This window comes from Mobula hypostoma, chromosome 3 (assembly GCF_963921235.1).
Source record: "Mobula hypostoma chromosome 3, sMobHyp1.1, whole genome shotgun sequence".
Taxonomy (NCBI): domain Eukaryota; kingdom Metazoa; phylum Chordata; class Chondrichthyes; order Myliobatiformes; family Myliobatidae; genus Mobula; species Mobula hypostoma.
Genome location: NC_086099.1, coordinates 68,774,965 through 68,799,605, shown reverse-complemented (window position 1 = coordinate 68,799,605; position 24,641 = coordinate 68,774,965). Strand labels below are relative to the sequence as shown.

The 24,641-nt window shown below is 40.1% G+C and overlaps 1 protein-coding gene across 1 annotated transcript in view; it reads left to right on the top strand.

Annotated features, from left to right (window-relative positions):
* LOC134343441 (putative methyltransferase NSUN7) overlaps window positions 1–24,641 on the top strand; it is an 88,674-nt gene that overhangs the window by 9,978 nt on the left and 54,055 nt on the right. The window contains exon 2 of the mRNA XM_063042144.1: window positions 17,949–18,007. Within this exon, the coding sequence (XP_062898214.1) occupies window positions 17,949–18,007 (59 nt within the window). The remainder of the gene's footprint in view (window positions 1–17,948; window positions 18,008–24,641) is intronic.

Sequence of the window (24,641 nt, the reverse complement as noted above, 5' to 3'; positions counted from 1 at the left end):
CCATGATTGTGTAACAATAAATCACCAGTTGATAGAAGTCCAACCTGACATGACTGACATCCCCCTCGCTAACCCGGACTTGGTCTTCTATGTAAATGGAAGGTCCTTTATAGATAAGCAAGGTAAGTGCCGTGCAGGATATGCTGTTGTTTCCGACATAGAAACCATGGAGTCCGCTTCCTTTCTTTCTTCTCACTTGGTGCAACAAGATGAACTCTTTCACTCAGTACAGCGTACATCCTAGCCACTGGGAAATCAGCCAATATTTTTACAGATTCTAGATATGCCTTTGGAGTTGCTTATGACGTCAGCAAATTTTGGAAAGCTAGGGGTTATGTCACCTCCTCTGGTATGCCCATCACTAATAAAATTTACATCGGCAGCCTTTTCTCCGCCGTCTCCATCTTCCTTCACCATTGGCCATTATTAAACGCTCTGCACACACTGACGGTACGACTGAGACTGACCGTGGAAACAACAGAGCAGACTCGGCTGTGAAACAAGCTGCCCTTACCGGAGCACTGACTGTTCCCCAAATGACGGATCGCCGGGGAAAACCTGAATCCCCCATTTCCGAATCAAAGGGTGTGCCTGGAATTGAGAATGAGCGTGTTTTACAGAGGGACGCCTCTGAAAAAGAGAAAGCCACCTGGGAATCGGCTGGATGTTTTTACTCACCGACCGAGGACCTCGGGCTTACTCCTGCCCGTCAGGTCTGCGTACCTGAAACTGTACTGGACTATATTGTAGATTTTGTGCATACCAATACTCACCTTGGCAAGGAGGGAATGGTAAGGCAATGTTTGGAATCATGGTGGAGCCCGGACCTGGAGAAAGCAGCAGAGAATGTTGCTAGATGATGTCTGATATGCCAAGAACATAATCCAGGAAAAGGCACCCCATGCCCAAAGGGATGTAGCCCATTGCCAAGATACCCTTTCTGCCAACTACAAATGGATTTTATCGAATTACTGTTGTAAGTATTGTCTTGTAATTCTTGATGTTTTTAGTAGATGGATTGAAGCATATCCCACCACAGATAACAAAGCTGATATCGTGGTGCATATTTTGTTGAAAGAAGTCATTCCTGGATTCGGGGTACCAGAGCAAGTTGTATCTGACAAAGGCCTGCATTTTGTGGGTGAGATTAATATCCAACTACGCCAGGCTCTGGATATTAAACAGACATTCCATTACCCCCGCAGACCACAGGCCGTTGGCCTGATTGAAAGGACTAATGGGACGCTAAAAACAAATTGGCTAAATTAAGACAAGAAACTGGTCAAAATTGGCTCAAAGTGCTACCAATAGTCTTGTTCCAGATGAGAACTCATTAACAGACCAAACATGGTCTGTCGGCAGCTGAAATAGTATATGGCAGACCAAATAGTATATGGCAGACCGTTAAGAACTCCCTGAAGGGCTGCCTTGCCAATTCCAAAATTACCTGAGATGGACCTGAATGAAATGTCGAATGAAATTGTAGGGTATGTCCTGGTACTAACCAAATCTCTCCAGGTCCTGCATTCACAGGTGAAGGAGGCCCACCGGGAAGGAGTGGAACTGGAAAATGAGCGTCGAGTTTGCCGAAGGAGACTTTGTTTTCAGAGGGAATCATCTTAGAAAGCAGCTTGAGCCTCGCTGGAAGGGACCCTACCAAGTGTTACTGACCACTCCAGCAGTCAAACTACAAGGACTTCCAAAATGGACATATCTAGGACATGTCAAACTTGTGCCTTCATGACTAAGCTATTACTGTCTGTACTTGTAATCTTAAGCACTTGTATTGTAGTAACCAAGCCAAACCCCTTCCTGTCGCTTTGCTATAGTTATAATGGGAAAACCAACTTATCTGCCTGCTGGGTGTGTGCAGCGATTCCTCCCCATGGGAAGATAGGGTTTCCCCTAAAAGCCATACCACTGAACAGCAGTGAACAATGGTCAGTCTGGGCCTTTTCTAATGATGCTCAGACTAGTGAGGTTCAAAAGTGCACCAGTGATGTGATTGGAGACTGGTGCCACTGCTTTGATGGTTGGTGCATTTCTCCCCTCCTGGAAAAAGACATCTGATGGGGATGTCAGATATCATGGTCCTCTACTGTTGTCAGATCTGACCAACTGGCAAATACTATGTGCTACTGTAATTTCAAAGGTAAGGGGACTTGCTTTCTGGGCAATAGCACCTGTGCCATTTATACAATGGCTGAACCACCGCTGGTTTGCGGGGAAAGGGCCTACTTGTGGCTCCCAGGAGAGACAGCTAGCCGATGGGTCACCCAACAAGAGAGCAGAAATTGGATTGGATGCTACTTCCTGGCTTACCTTGTACTCTACTTGTGAATGCTGAAAACACTGAACCAGCACCCTTTCCTCCTATGGCAAAAGCGAGGAATCTCATAACTGGAGTGCTTCTGGATGACAGCTTTCCCCTTCTATGGGGCGGCCCACAATTCAAGGGAAATCATCAACCTGGCCGCAGTTTTGGAGGAGATGGCCAATAGTACCGTTAAGGCCATGGATGGTGTCCAGGATCACATGAGGGCCATCACAGCTGAAATGATGGCTCTATAACAGACTGTTTACAGAACTGAATGGCCCTCGATTTTGTTCTGGCTGAAAAAGGAGGTGTGTGTGCCACTATAGAACAGGAGTGCTGCACGTACATCCCAGAGGAATCAGAGAGCATTACCTCTCTCTCCGTTCACATTCAAAAGGAGGTAAGTAAAATCCGGAAATTCGGGGCTGACATACATGGCTTTAGCTCAAAAGGAGGATTGTGGTCCTTCAGTGGCATCTTGGCAGGATGGAGCGGTATACTGCTACATTACTCTATCATCATCTCAGGAGTACTCTTACTTATTGCACTTTTCCGATGTTTATGGCCCCTTGTCAGCCGGTGCTTTTGCTGTACACCCACAGGGATATTTATACAAAGAGTTCCCCTAGAAGGAAGGGGATCTCAGAGAGACCGAGGGGCAAATGATGAGGATGGAGACTGCAATGACATAGAAAGCCCATCAGCTTATCCCAAGGGTTACTACCCACCCTTCTTACATGAATATGAAAATTAAGATGTACAACAACCCCCATATTGATAATCCTAGTTGTCATGAAATGACAAAAGGAGGGAATGAGGAATTATTGGCAGAATTAATAGAGCTAAAACCCAACTGACGTGTTGTCAGCTTGACAAGTCGTGGTGTGAGAATAATGTATGAACAAAGAAGTGTTTATTGCATGAGGACTACATTGTGTACCCCTTATCAGAATATGTATGTGATAACAATGTATATCAGTAGCTCCAAACAGTATTCTGGGTTCACTTGGCTGCAGATTTTCTCAAGCTCTATGAGCAGAGACTGTGTTGCCAACTGAGACTCAAGCTTGCTAATCAACAATATATACTTTTAAGTAAATTGTGTTTGACAGTTATTCCCTGGGTCCGAACCTAAATGCCTCTGGTAGAGAGGCAGATCGACATAGCACTCCACTGTGATCAGTCTGCAAATACTTTCCAAATCCTTTTGAAGAATAAGTACAATTACAGCATGATGTGTCAAAGACTGAAAGGACTTTATGTATTGAAGCATATTATGTGCAAACCTATAAAGGATGATAGGTATAATCAAAATTGAGAGGTTCTTGACCATAGTAAGAAAAGTAGCAGCAACTGCATGATTTGCCAGAGACACAATCCTGGAAGACGCTACCGGTATCTGCCGCCGCTGGACCCTTCCCCAGGAGGTTATTTGCGCTTTATGCAGTTACCTAATGTATGGGTTGTGATTATACAGCTGTTACTGCTTTGTCATCAAACGCAGAGAAATAACACTGTAACTATTGCTAAATATTATGATAATTTCAAAGTTTCAAAGTGCGTTTATTATCAAAGTATGTGTACAGCATACTTCCCCGAGTTTCATCCTCCCACAGGCAGCCACAAAAGAAAGAAACATCATGGAATGCATTGAAAGAAAATATCAAGCGCCAGACATGCAAAAAAAAAGAACAAACTGCACAAACAGCAAAAAGTGAGCAATTAACACACAGAATACTAAACATCAAACCACAGTGTCCCTGAAACGATCCAGGAGAGACAGTCACCAAGTCGGTTCAGTTTAGTGCTACATTGATGACTGCAGGCCTCGGCTGCAGAGCCAATCCTGTGCCGAAGCGGCTGAATCAAATCAAGCAAATAATAAAAAAAAGAGTAACCAGAAGCATGTGAACATAGTTCAGAAGAAGCATCTTTAAAAGAAGTAGAAGTAGTTTTGTGAGCTGCCTGTGAAATGTCGCCATTAGTCGCTGGCTGCATCTCGTATCTTATCTTCCTGGTTTGGGATACCGTGAAAATCCCAAGGGATAACGGTCCTCATAAAGGTCTCACAATGTAAATAGCATTTCACCTGGCCTTGCCACAATCAATTTTATGGGGCAGCTGAAAGACAGACTGGGGCCCTGAAATGCAGTTTAGCTAAATTGCACAATAAGACTGAGCTAAAGGGGCCGGAGGTGCTTCCACTGGCACTCGTGACATTGTACTGCACTCCAAACTGCACCAACAGACCTATCTCCACTTGAGATAGTTTTGGGATGTCTCAGGCATTTGCTAGTCACCCCTCCCTTTTTAATTAAACAGGTGTACATCCATACTATGAGTGAAAGCTGGTTGCAGTATTGTATAGCACTAACACAAACTCTTAAAGATTCCCATCAATGAGTACTTCAAACCCAAAAGGTCATGCTGGCTGCAGAGTGTCAGACCCACCAGTTGGGCAGTTGGGCACTGATGTGAACCTGTCGATGGGGGAAAGAGACTGTCTGGAGTCCATTCCAAATGTTGCTGACCATGTATAGCACTTAAAGGTCCATGGAAAGCTGATGTGGGTACAGTCCTTGCACATTAAAGCAGCGGTGCCACCAGGCCAGGGACTGATGGATTATTTTCTCACCTTAAGTATCCAACATACAGTATACCTGTTTGGTAATCTGGACATCCATTTTCTGCCTAAGTGCAGAGGTAGCACACAACTCGAATAGTCCTAACACTTTTTTTTGCTGGAGTTATGAATATGTGTTGCGTACTAACCGGTCAGGTTGTTGGGTGTGCTCTAGAGAGCACACATACTAGGAGCTCCCAACCTTGTGTATGTGATGGACTGATACCTGATATGTTGGGAACCTCTGGTTATAGACTCTTATACATTTGAAGGTGGGTTGCCAATGCATTTAGACAGCTGGATCATAGTGAGTTTGATTCCATGTTTTACCTTGATAACACAATTAGAACACTAAAGGGAGCACAGGATTGCACTGTCCATAGAAATAACTCTTGCCAATACAACTGTTTCAAGGGATAGTATCAAGCTACTTAAAACGATTGCATAACCCCACCAATCCAAAGCTGCTTCATAGGGATAGGGGTGAAGTATGTTACTGGAACCATCAAGGGATGGGACCAGACTTGGTCTGTAAAATGTCTATACTACTGGTGACGCTGCAAATCCCATTAACAGTACTCACTGGGTATGTGGCCAACAAGCCTATTGCTGGCTGCCAGCGGTACTCCTTCTAAAAGGGGATCTTTGACCTGAATCAAAGCCATGGAGGGGCTGCCGATGTCTGGCCTATGTAATACTATATAGATTTATCACCTGCCTACTCTCTCTCTACGTTGTACTGTGTGGCCCTACCATCGAAAGACTGTGGAGACGGATTGTTTTTAGATTGTAGTATTCCGGTACTGAAAACCTGACAGACTGGCTCGTGAAAGCATTAACATGGCCTCAGCACTGCTGGAGAAGCTGGCTACTAACACAGCATCAGCACTATGTGATACAAGTCAGGCCATCAATGACATTACTGCTGAAACGCTGGCAATCTGCACTGTGGCCCTTCAAAATTGGCCCTGATGAAACTGTCATAACATTTCAGAGGCTCTGCATTATTGATACTCGGTATGATTCCTGTTGTCCTCTGAGGAAGGAGTGCAGAAGTTGTGTTGAGGAGAAGTCTCACTACAGAGGCCTCACTCGACTAGCTTGAATACACACTGTCGCAGTCAAACCAGCCTATTTCATCTGTCATAAGCAGAGGTGTCTCCGCTGGTCTCATTTCAAGGTCACACTTGACTACAAATGCCCCAGGCTAATTTTGCTTTACCTAAAACATATTGTACCTTTACATAATAGGTGGTGCTGGAGACAGAAGATAAGAATGATGAAAGGATGTGAAAATTAAGGCTCTATTGTCCACTAATTTCAAAATATCATTGGCTGTCTGCTTGAAGTTTCGATTGACTTTAACACTTCTCTTGTGAATGGTGATTGATCTTGCGTGTGAGGAATTCAACCATACAATTTTCAATGATCAATATCAGTAAAATGAGTTTCAGGTGAATCCTCCAGTAAGTTTTCATCAAGATCAGACTCATTATTGATCACAACAGTCATAGTAGCAACTTCTCTCTCATAATACGGTTTTATCATATTTATATGACACAGCTGTGTTGTCTTTCTCCGATCTGGAGTTTTTTTTAACCACATAATCCACATCATTTACCTTGGATTTAATCTCATAAGGACCATGGAATTTGGCTTGTAATGGGTTTGTTTGCACTGGGAAGAGAACCAACACCTTATCTCCAGGCTTAAATGACATCATCCTAGCTTCCTTATCATACCACGTCTTCATCTTCTCTTGAGCTCTTTAAATTTTCCTTGGCCAAACTACAAGCTTTGTACAATCTGTCTTTAAATTTCAAAACATAATCTAGCATACTAGTGTGTACTTCTTTATTAATCCACTGTTCCTTCAACAAAGCCAAAGGTCCTCGAACTCTATGTCCAAACACAAGTTCAAAAGGACTAAAACCTAATGATTCCTGTACTGCCTCTGTTACTGCAAAAAGTAGTAAATGTATACCTTCATCCCAGTCCTTTTCATTTTCCACACAATATGTCCTAATCATAGTTTTTAGTGTAGAATGAAATCTCTCCAAGGCTCCTTGTGATTCTGCTTTGCTCCTAGTTTATAAACTATCTGCTGAAACAACCCAGACATAAAATTACTACCTTGATCTGATTGTATTTCCTTAGGCAACCCAAAATAAGTAAAGAATTTTTTAAGAGCTTTTGCCACAGTTTTAGCTGTTATATTCCTAAGAGGTACTGCCTCTGGAAACCTAGACGCTGTGCACATAATAGTTAATAAATATTGATTTCCAGTTTTAGTTTTTGGCAAAGGACCTACACAGTCTACAATGATTTTTGAGAACGGCTCACCAAATACTGGAATTGGTTGCAGTGGGGCCACTGGAGTAACCTGATTAGGTTTACCAAAAATTTGACATGTATGACACATTCTACAAAATGTCGCCACATCTTGTCTTAAACCAGGCCAATAACAATGTTTAGAAACTTTGTTCATAGTTTTCTTTACCCCTCAATGACCACCCAAAGGAATACTATGAGCCATAGTCAAAATCTCATTTCGGTAAATTTTAGGAACAACAACCTGATGATTAACTTCCCATTCCTCACTAGCAGGAATGGTAGGCAATCTCCACTTTCTCATTAATACCCCCTTTTCAAAATAATATCCAACTGGTACTTTTCCAATTTCACTATCTGGAAGAACTTGTTCTTTTAACTATCTCAGGATCCCTACCCTGCTCTGCTATCATCTCCTTCTGAGATAAAGACAAATCTTCCTTACCACCAAAATCCTGATCAAATAAGGTAGGTAAGAAAGTTTCTGATACATCCTCAAAATTCGAATCTTGATTTGAACTGTCATGGGTAACAACCTCATCCTTTACATCAGTCTTTTTAGCCATAACTCTTGTCCCAACACAGGAAGAATCTGTGTTAGAATCCGTCTGTGGTTCCTCAGAATTTGAATTGATTGTCAAATGCACTTCAGGAAAAACTTGTCCACCTGCTAAATCATTCCCTAACAAAAGAAAAACATCATTCACAGGTAAATTGGATTGTAGTCCTACTTTAACAACCCCTGTAACTATTCCTGACCTTAAATTTACTCTATGTAAATGTACTGGCTTAAGGGCACTCCCTACTCCTCTTATATAATTTACCTCACCAATGTCAGACTCATCACTAAACCTTAGCACGCTGTCTAATATTAGTGATTGCGAAGTGCCAGTATCTCTAAGTATCCTTATCGGTACTGCATTGGATCCTTCTTTCAAGGATACAAATCCTTCTGTTATAAAAGCCTCATATCCCTTCTTAACTTGGTCAGACTCTGACACATCTTCATTAATATTTTCTAAACCCTGTGGTTTTACAGGTTTTTAAATATGCTGCACACAAGCATCTGGGGCCACTTTCTCTTTCCTTTTCAATCAGAAGCAATTAGCCACTACATGTCCAGGTTTCTTACAATAATTACAAATATTACCAAAATGTCTTTCCTTCACATGTCTCCCTTCATCCTTACTTTTCTCACTAACTTCAGATTTAATGTCTGATTTACCTTGACTCTCCGGGCTAGTTTTCCTTTTAAAAAATTTACCTGGAGAAAATTTACTCTTGTGAATTAAAACATACTTAGCAATCTCCTGCGCTGTAGCAGTGCCCCGTTCATTTAAGTATGTTCTCACTTCAACAGGAATGCTTCTTTTAAATTCCTCCTGCAAAATCAGCTCTTTTAATTTATTATACTCCCCATTCACATTTTTAGAGGAAACCCATCTCTCAAAACACACAGATTTCTCATAAGCAAATTCCACCTAAGTTTTTTCCATGGATTTCTTCAGACTTCTAAATCTTTCTCTATATGCTTCCGGAACCATCTCATATGCCTTTAATATATTCTCTTTAACAATATCATAATCCAGTGTTTGTTCAGCATTTAAAGCTGTATAAACTTGTTGTGCCTTGCCTTTAATTACACTTTGTAACATCACTGGCCATTGGTCCTTCGGCCACTTTAAACTCAGAGCAACTGTTTCGAAATGTTGGAAATATGCGTCCACATCAGCTTCATTAAATGAAGGAGCCAGAACAACCTCACGACTAGCAATAAATTGTTTCATAGAACCAGATGACTGATTCCCAGACCTTATTTTCTCCATCTCTAGCTCAAATTTCCTCTGGTTTTCAGCTTCTCTTTCTTTCATTTCCACTTTAAATCTTTCAAACTTTAACTGTTCAAAATGCAACTGCATTTCCAGATTACTCATTGGAAACTTCTCTAACACCTCCTCATCAAAATATTCCAAATTAATATAATGTTCAACAATTTTCCTTTGTATGAAAGCCTTGGTGGAATTTCTCGTAATTCCTTTAATATCCAAACTCCTAGCAATCTCCAGTACCACAGGTTTTCTCGCATTCTCTAAAAATCCCGAGTCAGGCATCTTCAAAAACCCATCAATATCCATTGTTGCTGAATACAACGCATACACCAATCAAACCAAAAAAAAATTCGGATATTCCCCTTATCCAAATCAAAATGGCAATTACCAGCACTTAAACTCAAAATCGGAACATATCCCACGAGCCTTCACAAAATTATGTTACATAAACGGCAACAATGAATATCAATCGAGACAGGTTATATAAAAACAACCAAACATTTATTAAACACGTGTAAACGATAAGGGGAAAAAACAAAGGAAAACTTTTAAACGGAAGTTAACAGATATGTAGCCGTTCACCAACTTGCCACTTGGCTCTGGTTCTTAAAGCGTTAAATGCGAAACCAGCTCTTAAAGCGATACAGTCAGATATAGTTCTTAAAGCAATAACTTCGAAAGTCCAACAGTTTTACACATTCAATTGGGAGAGACTTCTCTGGAGAAGGATTTCTTCACAGACGCACCTTTACTGCTGGTTCTGTCCACAAGATTCACGATGCCGAAAATAAACAGTTTAAATCAACTGACCTTAAATTCCTTTAGAGAGAGAAAGTACCTTTTTGCATGAACTCTTTGCTCTTTCTGGCAAGAGCTATCTTGATGCAAGTACTCCTCCAACGAAGACTCAATAAGGTCGATTCTTTATTAAACTGCCAAATGATGCCGACTTCTCTCGATCCTTCGATAAATTCTTCACTCTCCCTTCAACTGTTGGAATTGAGTAAATTGGCACATCCAGCCACAAATTTCCAGTTCAAATAATATGGAATCTTTCAATAGAATGCACAACCGTTTTAAAAATGAAACTGCGTCACAAAAACAAACGTAACAGAAACGGAGTTCTACCTGGAAATCTACAAACTTAAAAACCCTACTGCATCACCTGGGTCGACCCTTATATAGTCACCGGGAACATGTCATCACGTGACCTCACATTGGCAGGAAAATCACATCAGGTGACCTCCAAAAGACCATTACATCATTTTCACTAAAAAAAACAGATCTCCTTGAGCTTGTAACAGAACAAACTGCTGCTGTAAGAATAGATGGAGAAGCGAGTCATTTTACGAAAATCGAGAGAGGTGTTAGACAAGGGTGTGTTTTCTTCCCTGATTTATTTAATGTGTACAGTGAAACAATATTACAAAAAATAAGAGGCATCTTGGGAATCAAAGTTGGCAGTGAAAACATCAATAATTTCAGATATGCAGATGACACTGTGTTAATTGCAAGTACGGAGGAAGAACTACAAAACTTAATTGATTGTTGAAGAAAGTGCAAAAATGGGTCTATCTATCAATTGCAAAAAGAGAATGTATAGTGATATCCAAAAAAAGGAGAATCCTATCTGCAAACAACAGGAATTCTGCAGATGCTGGAAATTCAAGCAACACACATCAAAGTTGCTGGTGAACGCAGCAGGCCAGGCAGCATCTCTAGGAAGAGGTACAGTCGACGTTTCAGGCCAAGACCCTTCGTCAGGACAATCCTATCTGCAGGCTGAGAATAAATGGGGAAGACATAAAACAAGTAAAGAACTTTTGCTACTTAGGAAACTGGGTGACATCAGATGGCAGGTGCGACTTGGACATTAAAAGAAGAATAGGAATGGCAAAAGACACCTTTATGAGAATGAAGAGTATACTGACCAATACTAAACTAGGCATGACAACCCGCCTCAGAGTGCTGAAATGTTATGTTTATCCTGTTATATTATATGGCTCAGAATGCTCGACAATATCTAGTAACACGAGGAAACGAATTGTAGCAGCAGAAATGTGGTTTTTGAGGAGGATGCAAAGAATATCATGGGTGAAACGAATAATGAGGATGTCATGAACAGAGCAAACACAAAAAGAGAAATAATGTATGAGATCATGAAAAGGCAACATAACTTTATTGGACATGTGATTAGGAAAGAGGAGTTAGAATGCACGGTAATTATAGGAAAGATTGAAGGGAAGAAAACAAGAGGAAGACAAAGACAAATGATGATGGAGACAGCAGCCAGAGAACTGGAAATGAATACCAATGAATTGATCCACTTGATCTGAAACAGGAGTGTGTGGGCCATGGCAGTCAAAGCTCAAACTTGGCATGGCACCTGATGATGATGATGATTCTGGGCCCAGTTAGTATATCAGTGACAACACTTCTTTTCTTTGAGGAGTACAACTCTAACTCTTCCAGTGTAATCTTAAAGCTGGAATCCCTTATTGCATGAATTATTATAGTAAATCTCTTTCTAGGTGTTTTCACGCCATTCTTAGTGTGGTAGCCAGCTGAGAGAGTGATACTATAGCTGTAAAGGAACTTCTCAGCCTTTGTTTATAAACCCCAAAATCCCTTTTGCTTTGTAACACTTATGTGATGTATCCTACCTTTTTCCAAGGTTTTTTAATAAACATTTGCTACAAAAAATTTTACATCAACAATATTTTGTGTCATGTTCTCAATTTAAAAAAAATCTATTTGCACTGAGAGCACAGCATTTATGTTATACATTGAAATTCATTGAAGAAATTGTAATGCAAACATCCTCTTTGATTTTATGAATTTGTGATTGATGAAATGTTTTCCAAGCATTGTTCTTGGAAAATAGCAAAATAATTCTGCATCAGCGTTATTTTTGAAGGTGCATGTGTTGTGCAGGTGTTTGTTGTAATGTACTTGTCAGCACGTTGCAGACTTCCACATCAGTGTACTTCAGTTGCCCCAGTAGTAGTTGAAAAGGTATGCCTATTTGAGTTCTGGAATGTAACGAGCTATAGTCACCGCATCTAGTGGTGTGGTTGCATAGTGTGTTTGGTACATACATATAGTAGTGTAGTTGGTGGTTAGTTGTTACGAAACAATTCAAATATTCAAAACATTAAATGTAGTGGAGAAGACCAAAGCAAACTATTTTGTAGTGTAACTTGACTGGATTGTGAGCTTCTTTTAGGCTTTCTGACCTTTTCTAAAAAGTAGCTTTGTGGAGTTGATCTTGTTGGTATACAGTCTGCTGTGTTTTATAGAAAAGTTAATTACAACACATTATTCTTTGGCAGACTAATAGGAAAAGCAAATCTCTATTTCAAATTATGAACAGGTAGGACTGGTGTCAGGAAATGAACATACACCAAATTGACTTCTGGATAAGGTAATGGAGAGGGGAATTTTTGATGTCATTTATGAAAATAGCCAGTCCTGAAATTGTAGAGCAATGGTTCAAGGTGATTACGTTATCTGGAGTTACTTCAAGTTATTATCACTAAAAATCTATTAAATGTAGAAAGCCACCATGAACCTGAAGCACGATCCATGCCACTTTATTTTGTGCAGGGGAAAAGCAGGGAGAAAATAAAAAAAATTAAACAAAAAGCCATATTCTAACAGTGTATCTACACAGTCATTTCTTGCATAATGAAACCACCAAATTGATCCAAGAAACCCAGTACACTTGATATCTGGTCTCTCACCTTTATACCAGGCACATTTAGTGCAATACCATTCATTTTTCTTCTTACTGAAGTTCAGTAAGAAATGTTTTTTTCAAATTTTAATGAGTGTTTTTCAGACGCATTGATTTGAAAACATATTCAACTTGTATGTTCAACTATTTCTAAGCGACTCTGATTAAAAAATATTGGAGAAGTGAAACATGATGGGTGATTGCTTATCCCTGTGACCTAGTTGCTGCTCCTGGACTTCTCTGCTTTGCAGATTGGATGCAGCATCAAACCCAAGATGTTGGGAGCCATGGGCCTTAAATAATGGACAATGACATTGTTATTTTGTACATTGCCATTGAGGACACTACCCACCATGCCAACTGCCCTTTCTAAAAGCTCCTTAGAGCGCTAGAAAGTGCTTTAGAGCTATTAAATCAAAAAACTTAACATTTTAAAAGTTTCTTCCCCAGGCAGTTAATCTGATCAATCATTCTAGTTGGCCCCCTCTCACTCCATTTATTTATTAACCTCTGTCATTGCACTGCACTGTAGACACTTTCAGCCACATCTAGTTCATTACTGAATTCAAATTTGCTTCTTTTGTTATTGGGTTAAATGTCAAAATTTTTGTTTTCTTGTCATAATATACTGTAAAATCCAAGCAGAATAAAATTGCCATGTAATGGGATGTAAGCAGATTTTGAGAATTTATATCAATGCCTAGAAAGGACACATCAACAATATAAGACTAGAAATTTATTAAGCTCTTAAAAAAGCAAAGTTACTAAAATATTAACAAAGCAATATATAGTAGTCCCCACAAGGGATTCCACAGAACAATGGCTGGGTTGGAGAATGGACAGGTCCCATCACCATTTCAGATCCCAATCTCCAAAGTCCAGTGAGCTCTGTTGTAGCATACTTTTGTATCATTAAAAAGCCCAAGCTTTATTCCTCATTTTACAAGACCTGTGGATCAAATTAAGAAACGAACTATCCTCCCTAATAGAGAAACAAAATCTTGCATTACAGTCAGCACAGGGTTGGTCTGAATTAACTTCAAGCCTAAACAAATTTATCTTGACTCACTACATGTTTTACAATTACGTGTCTCAAGGCCTCATGAATTACTTGTTTTCTAGGTGAGCCTGCTTGCTCAGCTGGGGACTGTTAAAAGACAACTCCATTTCAATTGCAGACATACTTTTTAACCTTTGCACTACTGAATTAGTACCTTTTAAAAAAATATATATTTTCTTTCTGTCTTTTTTCTTCAATAATAGATAGTGGTATAGATCATGCTTGTGTTTCATCTTGACTTTCTAAAGGTAATACATATTTTTGGTGATACTGATATGAATGAAGCTCCAGATAGGAAAGGTATTTTCCATAATCTATTCAATTTAATAAATGAGCCATCTCACCACAATTGCAGCAGAATAAAATTTTAATAAACAATTTTAAAGTTTTCTTTTCCACTGCCCTTTGAGGAGAGATAGAAAGCAACAAGAGAAAACCTTGGCAAGTAAAATTAAAGAAATCCCTAAAGCTTTTACATGTAGGTGGAAGAGAAAGGATGACTAGAGTGAGGGATAAAGGTGGAATCATGTGCCTGGAGATGGAGGAATTAGGGGAGGTCTTTAATGAATACTTTGCTTTAGTGCTTACCAAAGAGAGAGGCTTTGAATGTGAGGTCTGCAAGAACAGGCAATGTGTTGGAGCATGCTGTGGTTAAGAAAAGGGTAGTGTGGGAACTTCTGCAAAACATTAGGATAGATGTCCCTGGGCAGGATGAGCCATTCCCTGGGAGTAAGAGAAAAATTGTTGCGCCTTTGGCGGTGCATTTAGCATCCTAACTGGCCATAGGAGAAATATCAGAAGACCAGAGGGTGGCAAATATTATTCTATTGTTCGAGAAAGGCAATAGGGATGATCTTGGGAATTGTAGACCAATGAGCTTTATGTCAGTAGTGGGCAATCTGTTGGAGAGGATTCTTAGGGACAGGATTTATGAGCATTTGGAGAATAGTAGTCATAGTCATAGTCATAATTTATTGATCCCGGGGGAAATTGGTTTTCGTTACAGTTGTACCATAAATAATAAATAGTAATAAAACCATAAATAGTTAAATAGTAATATGTAAATTATGCCAGTAAATTATGAAGTAAGTCCAGGACCAGCCTATTGGCTCAGGGTATCTGACCCTCCAACAGAGGAGTTGTAAAGTTTGATGGCCACAGGCAGGAATGACTTCCTATGACGCTCTGTGTTGCATCTCGGTGGAATGAGTCTCTGGCTGAATGTACTCCTGTGCCCACCCAGTACGTTATGTAGTGGATGGGAGACATTGTCCAAGATGGTATGCAACTTGGACAGCATCTTCTTTTCAGACACCACCGTGAGAGAGTCCAGTTCCATCCCCACAACATCACTGGCCTTACGAATGAGTTTGTTGATTCTGTTGGTGTCTGCTACCCTCAGTCTGCTGCCCCAGCACACAACAGCAAACATGATAGCACTGGCCACCACAGACTCGTAGAACATTCTCAGCATCGTCCGACAGATGTTAAAGGACCTCAGTCTCCTCAGGAAATAGAGACGGCTCTGACCCTGCTTGTAGACAGCCTCAGTGTTCTTTGACCAGTCCGGTTTATTGTCAATTCGTATCCCCAGGTATTTGTAATCCTCCACCATGTCCACACTGACCCCCTGGATGGAAACAGGGGTCACCGGTACCTTAGCTCTCCTCAGGTCTACCACCAGCTCCTTGGTCTTTTTCACATTAAGCTGCAGATAATTCTGCTCACACCATGTGACAGTTTTCCACCGTAGCCCTGTACTCAGCCTCATCTCCCTTGCTGATGCATCCAACTATGGCAGAGTCATCTGAAAACTTCTGAAGATGAGAAGACTCTGTGCAGTAGTTGAAGTCCGAGGTGTAAATGGTGAAGAGAAAGGGAGACAAGACAGTCCCCTGTGAAGCCCTAGTGCTGCTGATCACTCTGTCGGACACACAGTGTTGCAAGCACACGTACTGTGGTCTGCCAGTCAGGTAATCAAGGATCCATGATACCAGGGAAGCATCCACCTGCATCGCTGTCAGCTTCTCCCCCAGCAGAGCAGGACGGATGGTGTTAAACGCGCTGGAGAAGTCAAAAAACATGACCCTCACAGTGCTCGCTGGCTTGTCCAGGTGGGCGTAGACACGATTCAGCAGGTAGACAATGGCATCCTCAACTCCTAGTCGGGGCTGGTAGGCGAACTGGAGGGGATCTAAGTGTGGCATGACCATAGGCCGGAGCAGCTCCAGAACAAGTCTCTCCAGGGTCCTCATGATGTGGGAGGTCAATGCCACCGGTCTGTAGTCATTGTGGCAGACAGAATTCAATTCAGGAAAGTGTGAAGTGTTACACTTTAGGAGATCAGACTTGAAGGTGGTGTACAAGGTTAATGGTGGCAGGATTCTTAGCAGTGTGGAGGAACAGAAGAATCTTGGGGGTCCAGATCTGTAGATCCCTTAAAATTGCTATGCAAGTTGTTCGTCAAGTCAAGTCAGATCAAATTTATTTATATAGCACATTTAAAAACAACCCACGTTGGCCAAAGTGCTGTACAGATCAAAACAATCACAAATACAAGAAACACAGTCATAACCAACAAGACAAACAGCTTATAGGCACAAAAGAAACAACACAAGGGCCTAGGCACAAGCCAAAAATCAGCCACATAAGGAGGATTCAAACGCTAGTGAATAAAAGTAAGTTTTGAGCCTGGATTTAAAAGATTGGGTGGTTAAGAAGGCATGTGGTGAGTTGGCCTTTATTAGTCTGCCTTCATACTTTTGTAATTGGTTTTATTTAAGTTTAAAACACTAGTCCTAGTCTCTCTGGACTACGTCTTTGAAGATATTTACAGGCTGCATAGAATTTGGTTCTGTAAATTGACTATAGAAGACTAAACATTGTGGCATTCCTACACCGGACGACATTATTTATTCAGTTTATGATGTAGATTCGGCTGCAGTAAATATTTTATATGTACCTTTTTTGGTTAAATTTTCATATGTAATAGTTCAGTCATGAAGCATACTAGAATATAACCTGCACTTTCTGGATCCAATCTGGAAGATTAATTGAGTATTTTACCTCCCTCCTCTCTCCTTACCCGTTTGAAAACAGCTTACTGCTTCTTTATTTGTTTCAATGATTGCAATGATACATAATGACAACCATTAATGTTATTGGCTACTCTTGAGTATTTAGAGATGATGGAGAAAATCATGATCAGATTAACCTCGAAACCAATGTTTACATTGAAATTTTGTGTGAGATACTTGTCTGTCTTTCCAACTGACAAAGAAAAAAGCCAACCTTCTTTAGTTCTACTTTGAAGGTAAACTATCTAAATTTGGATTGTTTGTATCAAGCCACCTTAGCAACTCTATTGGAACTTGTGGATGATTGTATTGTTCAACATATCTACAGTAAATATTGATTGGACGGTTGTTGGGGTAGTGGCGAAGAGAGATGACGTTTGAAACAGTTCTTACCTATGAATTAAATGTCAAACAGGAAAACGATTCAATTCTTTTCAGATGTTTACACATTTCCTGGTGTGTGAATAGTCTAATGAGGTAATGAAATAGTTGTGGTCAGAGGTATCGTGGATAACAATTTTGGTGGTCAGCTGATTAATATACAAGTATTTCTATTAATTTGTATTATTATGTATGATATTTGAAAGATTATTTGTAATTAGCATAGAAATATCCTTAACCAAAGTCTGTGACATACAAATCTCTACTACATTGTATATGCCATTGGATTGGATCTACCAAATGGAAATGATGTAAAGGTGTTCCTTATTTCTAAATGCAGAGACACTTTTAAAGAGGGAGTTACACACTCAATAAGATTTTCACCTGTAAAGAGAAAACTAAAAATGTGCTAGTTTATCTGTTTTTTAACATTTTCAAATTGTAACTCCAAGACTTACATTTCTAAATATACTGTACTAAGTCATAAACATTTATATTTGTTTTCATAAATGTGATGAGTTAGTTGGTTTGGATTTAATATGGGATGTGCTAATATATGATCAAAAAAATTTGTTACTGTTTCCCTTTCAACAGATCAAGATATCTTAGAAGAAATAATGATTAACAGTTGTTTTTATCCATCTCAGCCAGTTGTAAGTAGCCACTTTTTTCATAGTTAAGACAGAACATTTTCAAATTTGTAACATGAATGTTTGAAACCTATTCAAGATCAGTAGTATATTAAGTCACTTGTATTCTGACATGTTTGCTAAAGGAGGTGTCGTGTAATAGTTAAGCTATTCGCACCAGAAGATTCTATGGCCCATGTTGAATTCATGAGACAACAACTTTGTTTTCACATTTGGCTTGTAGAGAGAGGGAGGAAGGGCCTTTGCATTGAAGTGCAACTGATATTGGATCATTGTTGTTGCCATCTAATCAATTGCGAAGAGCAGTCTTTTCTGTAAAGTACCTGCTTGATCTAGCTATTGGAAAACTAACCATTCTAACTGGGTGAGAAGGGGAAGGAATTGGTAGACAACTTATTCTCGATAATTTTGACTTATTGTATCTAGTTTAAACAGTATTATGCTCTTAGTAATGTTCTAACATTCCGAAAGGCTCCAAGAATCAAGATCCTATTTCTCTCTTTTCTAGTTTTTATAGAGTTATTGTCCTGATATATTAACACTTTTTCTCTCTTCACACAATGCAGCTTGACCTGCTGAGCATTTTTAGTTCTTTTTGTATTCATTTCAGATTTTTATTACGTACAGAAGCTTTATTAACACATATTTCAACTTGTTTTGTTTATTATCTAAACATGATACTTAAATAATGCTTTGTACGGTTAGGCCTCAAAAGGAATGCAGAAAGTGAAGACAAAAAATGTGTTAAAACAGAGCTCCATCATTATGACCTATAATTTGAAGCAGTTTTATCATATTTCCCAAGTTTTGTGTTATTTTGCTCTGGAAATAAACCTACTGTCTGATTTTCTTTCTTTGGGGCTTTGCCATTTTGTTGCACAATTTTCAGTAATTGGTTCTTTTGTACTTTGTTCCTCTACTGTACTTGACTTGGTTCTTTCTGAGTAGTAAGTGACCAAGCAATTTCTGGCAGCATGGAGAGGCGAAGCTTTCGGTATTTCAAGTATCTAAGGCCAATAGGAAGAGAATCATTGAAAAGTTGGGTATACTCAATGCTCCAGATTTTGTCATATTCTGCTTCCTCCTCATAATTTTTTTTTAGCAATTGGTATGAGCACTCATCATCTTTTCATAGCAACACACCTTGTTCTGCACCACCACTCTCACTGACTTCCCTTCTTCATCCCCTACAAGTAGTTTTTAAATCTCCTTGTGTTTATCGCCAAGTGTTAGTCAAGTGGATCAATGGTACAAGAAATAAAAGGAGCAATAGTCTGTCACTTGGACCCAGTCACTAGCTGAGCCACCTGAGATCTGCATGTGATGAATGGTTGAGCACCAGTAGATGCTAAGGCCATGCTTGGGTGACAGTCAAAATAATAGCCAACTGACCTCCAGTGCAATATGGTCACTATGATTTACAAGTGAGAGCAGTGATGCAGTCATAAAAGTAATGAGTGTTACCCAAAATTGTTCTAATGCATACTGTTGAAGCGTTTTGAAACTTACTGTAACTTTTTTTGGGCTTTTGCATTTTTTCTGTTTCTTTCACTTACTCATTGTTTATATTTTAAATTCAACATGATACTGAATATTGAGTTTGAACTATGTGCTGTTCACTGTGTACTATATTACCATCTTTCTGAATGGTGCAAAAATAATATCTGGGAATGTGGTACAGAGGGTGGATAGGGGAGTGATGAGGTTTTATCTGGCAGATCCGATGGGGAAGCAGTGATAGGAGGAGAAGTTGGGATCTGCCTATTACTTCCCCATGGATCCCCTCCTCCTTCCCCCTGGATCCCCTCCGCCTTCCCTTTCTCCTATGGTCCACTCCCCTCTCCGATCAGATTCCTTCTTCTCTAACCCTTGACCTTTCCCACCCACCTGGCTTCACCTATCACCTTCCAGCTAACCACCTTTCCCCTGCATTTTCTGGCATCGTCCCCCTGCTGTCTCCGCCTGAAACACAGACTGTCTGTTAATTTCCATAGATGCTGCCTGACTTGCTGGGTTCCTCCGGTGTTTTGCTTTAGGCCTCCAGCATTTGCAGACTTTCTCATGTTTGAGATAGTGTTTGGGATGGAAGGTTGCAGTTTGGTAAGCAGATAGCCTGCAGGTAGTAGGAATTGCTTAAGGCATGTTCATTAACATCTAATTGTTCTGGGGAAATGTTCAATGATGGTTGCTCCGTAGATCAGCATGCTCTAATTTCAACAAAATTCCAGCAGAGAAAATGCCTTGTTGAATTTTCAAAATGATGTGAGATGACTTGGAAATGTCCCAGAATACTTCTAGCTAATGTTAAATCACTTGAACACAAGCTTGAAGTGCTCAGAGCAAGGCTGCTGCTTCAAAGGGATACCTTGAATTTAGAAGGATGAGAGGGGATCTGATTGAAACATATAAGATTATTAGGGGATTGGACACGCTAGAGGCAGGAAACATGTTCCCGAAGTTGGGGGAATCCCGAACCAGAGGCCACAGTTTGAGAATAAGGGGTAGACCATTTAGAACGGAGCTGAGGAAAAACTTTTTCACTCAGAGGGTTGTGGATCTGTGGAATGCTCTGCCTAAGAAGGCATTGGAGGCCAATTCTCTGGATTCTTTCAAGAAAGAGTTAGATACTCTTAAAGATAGCGGAGTCAAGGGATATGGGGAGAAGGCAGGAACAGGCTACTGATTGCGGATGATCAGCCATGATCACAGTGAATGGCAGTGCTGGCTTGAAGGGCCGAATGACCTACTCCTGCACCTATTGTCTATTGTCTATTGTTAAGTTCTTTGTATCATTCTGTTGTTTCAGGCAACTTGCTGTGCTTAATATATTTATTATTTCCATGTGTATTATCTAATGATCTACTGCTGGTCGGGGTTGACAAAGGATGTTGTGCTCTAGCTGTCGAAGGCGGTACGCAAGCCAGGGCAGTACAATATGGAGAGCAAGCTGTTGCCCATGCAGCCGATCAATTCAAAGGAATGACAGAGATTGATACAATTTGGCTCAGTGGCATCGCAGGAGTTGCCAGTCAATATAAGAATGCCTTAGGGACTCCAGTTCCAGACTTTTCCTTGGGGTTCACTCTTAAAATGGCAATAAACTGAATCTTTTAATTACATTATTCTAAATTGAGATTCTCACATAGTGGAATTTCTTTAAACAATTTATCTGGACTCATCTCTCGATCAATGCTAAATGTTTTGATTTTTCACAGCTAACTTCTTTGCCTTCATTATTTTAAAATCCATATTTAGTTCTCTTCATATTTCAACTGTTAATACCACACAGTGGATAACATCGGGTTTTTTTGAAAGCCTTTTAACTAATTGTCTAAAAAATCACTTCTAGGTTAATGTTCTTCATTCCAACTATTTATTTTCCACTCCAAATCCCATTCCTGTTCTGAAACAGGAATCATTTGTATCATTTGTTAATACATGCATTACTAAATGACAATAAAAGAGGACTGCATGTCTTCATAATCTAAAAAAAAACTACTGATAGTTGGGGTAAAGCTATGTAGCATTCTGATCTAGGTTTTGGACAGGCTGATTACAATTTCATGGTTGATCTGCTAGTTATATTACTATCATGCTAGAGGTTCAGAATTAGATATTTCTAGATGTTCTATTGTCCATCTATTTTAACCAGTGCATAAAGAAGATTTTGTTTATTGACCAAAACCAGAACAAGTTTGGGCATGTTCTTGCAAGTTGGCGAAGAGAAGTGAACTTTGTTGAAGAGTTAAGTGGATACAGGATTTTTAAAATTAATCACAAAGGTTTCTTTCATACCTTTTTGTATGTCACATGTACACCTTTTGAAATATTTTTTCAAGTTTATACACATATTTTGAAGAATTACTAATAAAATGTTTGTCCATATAGATTGCAAATAAGAGTTCCAAAATTAATACAAAAGCATTTCTGAAGTTTTATCAGTCAATGCTAAAATATCTCTGCCAAACTAGAAATTTTAAAATGACAGAATATTTGGCCATTTCTATCTTCAGCACTTTGAAATGTTATTAGAGAATATTTAGCATCCAGTTTCAAACAACCAGTTCAGAGCAAGTGCCAACAAAGAATAATAGGAGTGAAATACCCCAAACTTGCATGAAACAGCCATTGTGGAGTGGCTCATTGTAAGAGTGAGCCCTAGAAGCTTTGGCTCAAGAGTCTTCAGTGATGTTGGGTGGGGTGGGGTGGGGTGGCATTGTGAACAGAGACTAAGGTAAGGACCTAGTGGTTTCCTGGCGTATATGACGAATAAACTCTTCTCGGACTTCCATCCAGGCACAGGCGTTGATTTTTAACCGACACTTTGATGTCTAGCTCTGCCATCTTCATCAGGGATGATACCTAGGCGTGTCTAGTCCGGTGGTATTTATACCCCTGGAATCCATCCCTCCTGATTGGTTAGTCCTCATTCAATCACATTTCTGATCTCCCACCTTGCTTACAATTGAATTCCAGTTCTTACTTGGAGCAAGACCTTAGTCTTTGTTTTATTTCAATGCCTTCCTTTACCAGGCAGTCTCAAAAGTCATTGGTGTGGCACAGTAATTTTGTGCAATTGAAGTCAATCCTATAGCCATTGCGAATGTGGTGTTCTGCTACCACTGATTTCTCTGGATAACCCAAACAGAAGCACCTCCTGTGCTCCTGGATGCAGGTTTCCACCGTGTCCTCCATCTGGCCGATATATGCTTCTCTGCATTCACAGAGGATCCTGTAAACACCAGCCATCCTGAGCTCAATCGTTTTTGAACCGCAGAAGCTGTGATTTGAGCTTCCTTATGGGTTTGTGGTTGATGTTGATCTGGTATTTCTTCTGGATCCTGGCAACCTTTCCAGAAACCATGGAGCTATAGGGAAGAGCAGGTTCCTCCTCACTTTTAGGCTTCTTCGTTTTTCCATCAGCCCTTTTAAGGGCTTGATTAATTTCCTTCATCTTGTAGCTATTCTGTAGGAACGTCATGCATAATTGTCTATTTCCTCAGGGAGACTCTCCGGATCTGAATGCACAGTTAATCAAAGTAGAAAGAACCGCTATACATTGGGAGACATGATGGTGGCTGTTATTGTTGATGTATAAATGCATGTGAATGGATTTCTGATAGATGCCTTATGCAAAGCTACCGTCTGGTTTCTGTCACATTAGTGTCCAGGAATGGGAGGCAACTATTCTTCTCCATCTCCATCGTAAATTGAATTCTTGGATGTATGCTGTTCAGATGGTCATGGAACTGTGGCAGTGCCTGGAGTCCATGAGTTCGTAGGGTGGCCTCATGGACTCATAATACCACCGGACTAGATATGCCCAGGCATCATCCCCGATGAAGATGACAGTGCTTGTGATCGTAATGTTGGTTATAATCAATACCTGTACCCAACTTGAAGCCGGAGAAGAGTTTATTTGTTCTGTTGAGTTCTTTTTCATTCTTTATTATTGCACAGGTAGAGTAGTGGTGTGCCCTATTTGCAGGATGTGGGAAGTTAGGGAATCCCGCAGTGTCTGTGATGACTAAACTGGCAGGAAATGCATTCAACTGCAGCTCCGTACAGATTACGTTGGGGAAACTGAGCTGAATGACTCGTGGATCATTTAGGATTGATGGGAGTTACATGGAAGCAGTCATACTTAGGTTGCAGGAGACAGGTACAGGTGTCCCCCCACTTTACGAAAGTTTGCTTTATGCCACTTCGCTTTTATGAAAGACCTACATTAGTACCTGTTTTCACTAACCGAAAGAAATCCGAAGAGGATTTTCGCTTTTATGCAAAAAGACGCCCGCTTTAAACTTATGTTTACCCTGAGAAAGACTACCATGACCATGAAGCCAGGTGTGTGCACATGCCTGTACGTGCCGATTTTTTTCTACAAATCGGTTTTGGCTTAATCTTCCCGATTCTGATGAGTGAAACTACACTGTACATACATTATTTCTACTTTATATAGGCTGTGTATTTATCATATCATTCCTGCTTTTACTATATGTTAGTGTTATTCTAGGTTTTATGTGCTATTTGGTAGGTTATTTTTTGGGTCTGGGAACGCTCAAAAATTTTTCCCACATAAATTAATGGTAATTGCTTCTTCGCTTTACGCCATTTTGGCTTTCGAAAGGTTTCATAGGAACACCCTACTTTCGGATAGCAGGGGAAACCTGTAGTTGGCTAAACATCAGGAGTGGGGAAGGTAAATAGGCAGATGGTGCAGAGTACCCCTGTAGTCATACCCCTCAATAACAAGATTATTGCTTTGGACACTGTTGTTTGGAATGTCCTACCAGGGAAAATGCACAGCCGCGAGGGAAGGGAGGAATGGAGGGGTGGGGGAGGGGAAGAAGAGTGCATCAGTGATAGGGAATTCATTTGGTTAGGAGATTCATTGGTCTGCGGGCAAGAATGAGGCTCTTGGATGGTATGCTGCCTCCAGATCTCAGGGTTGGGGATGTCTTGGATCAAGTCCACCGCATTGTTAAGGGGGAGGAGGAGCAACCAAATTTTAAAAGTTCCTAAGTAAGTTTATTATCACAATACATATATGTCACTGTATATAACTGTGAGATTCATTGTCTTTCAGGCATACTCAATAAATTCATAGAATAGTAACCATAACAGAATCAATGAA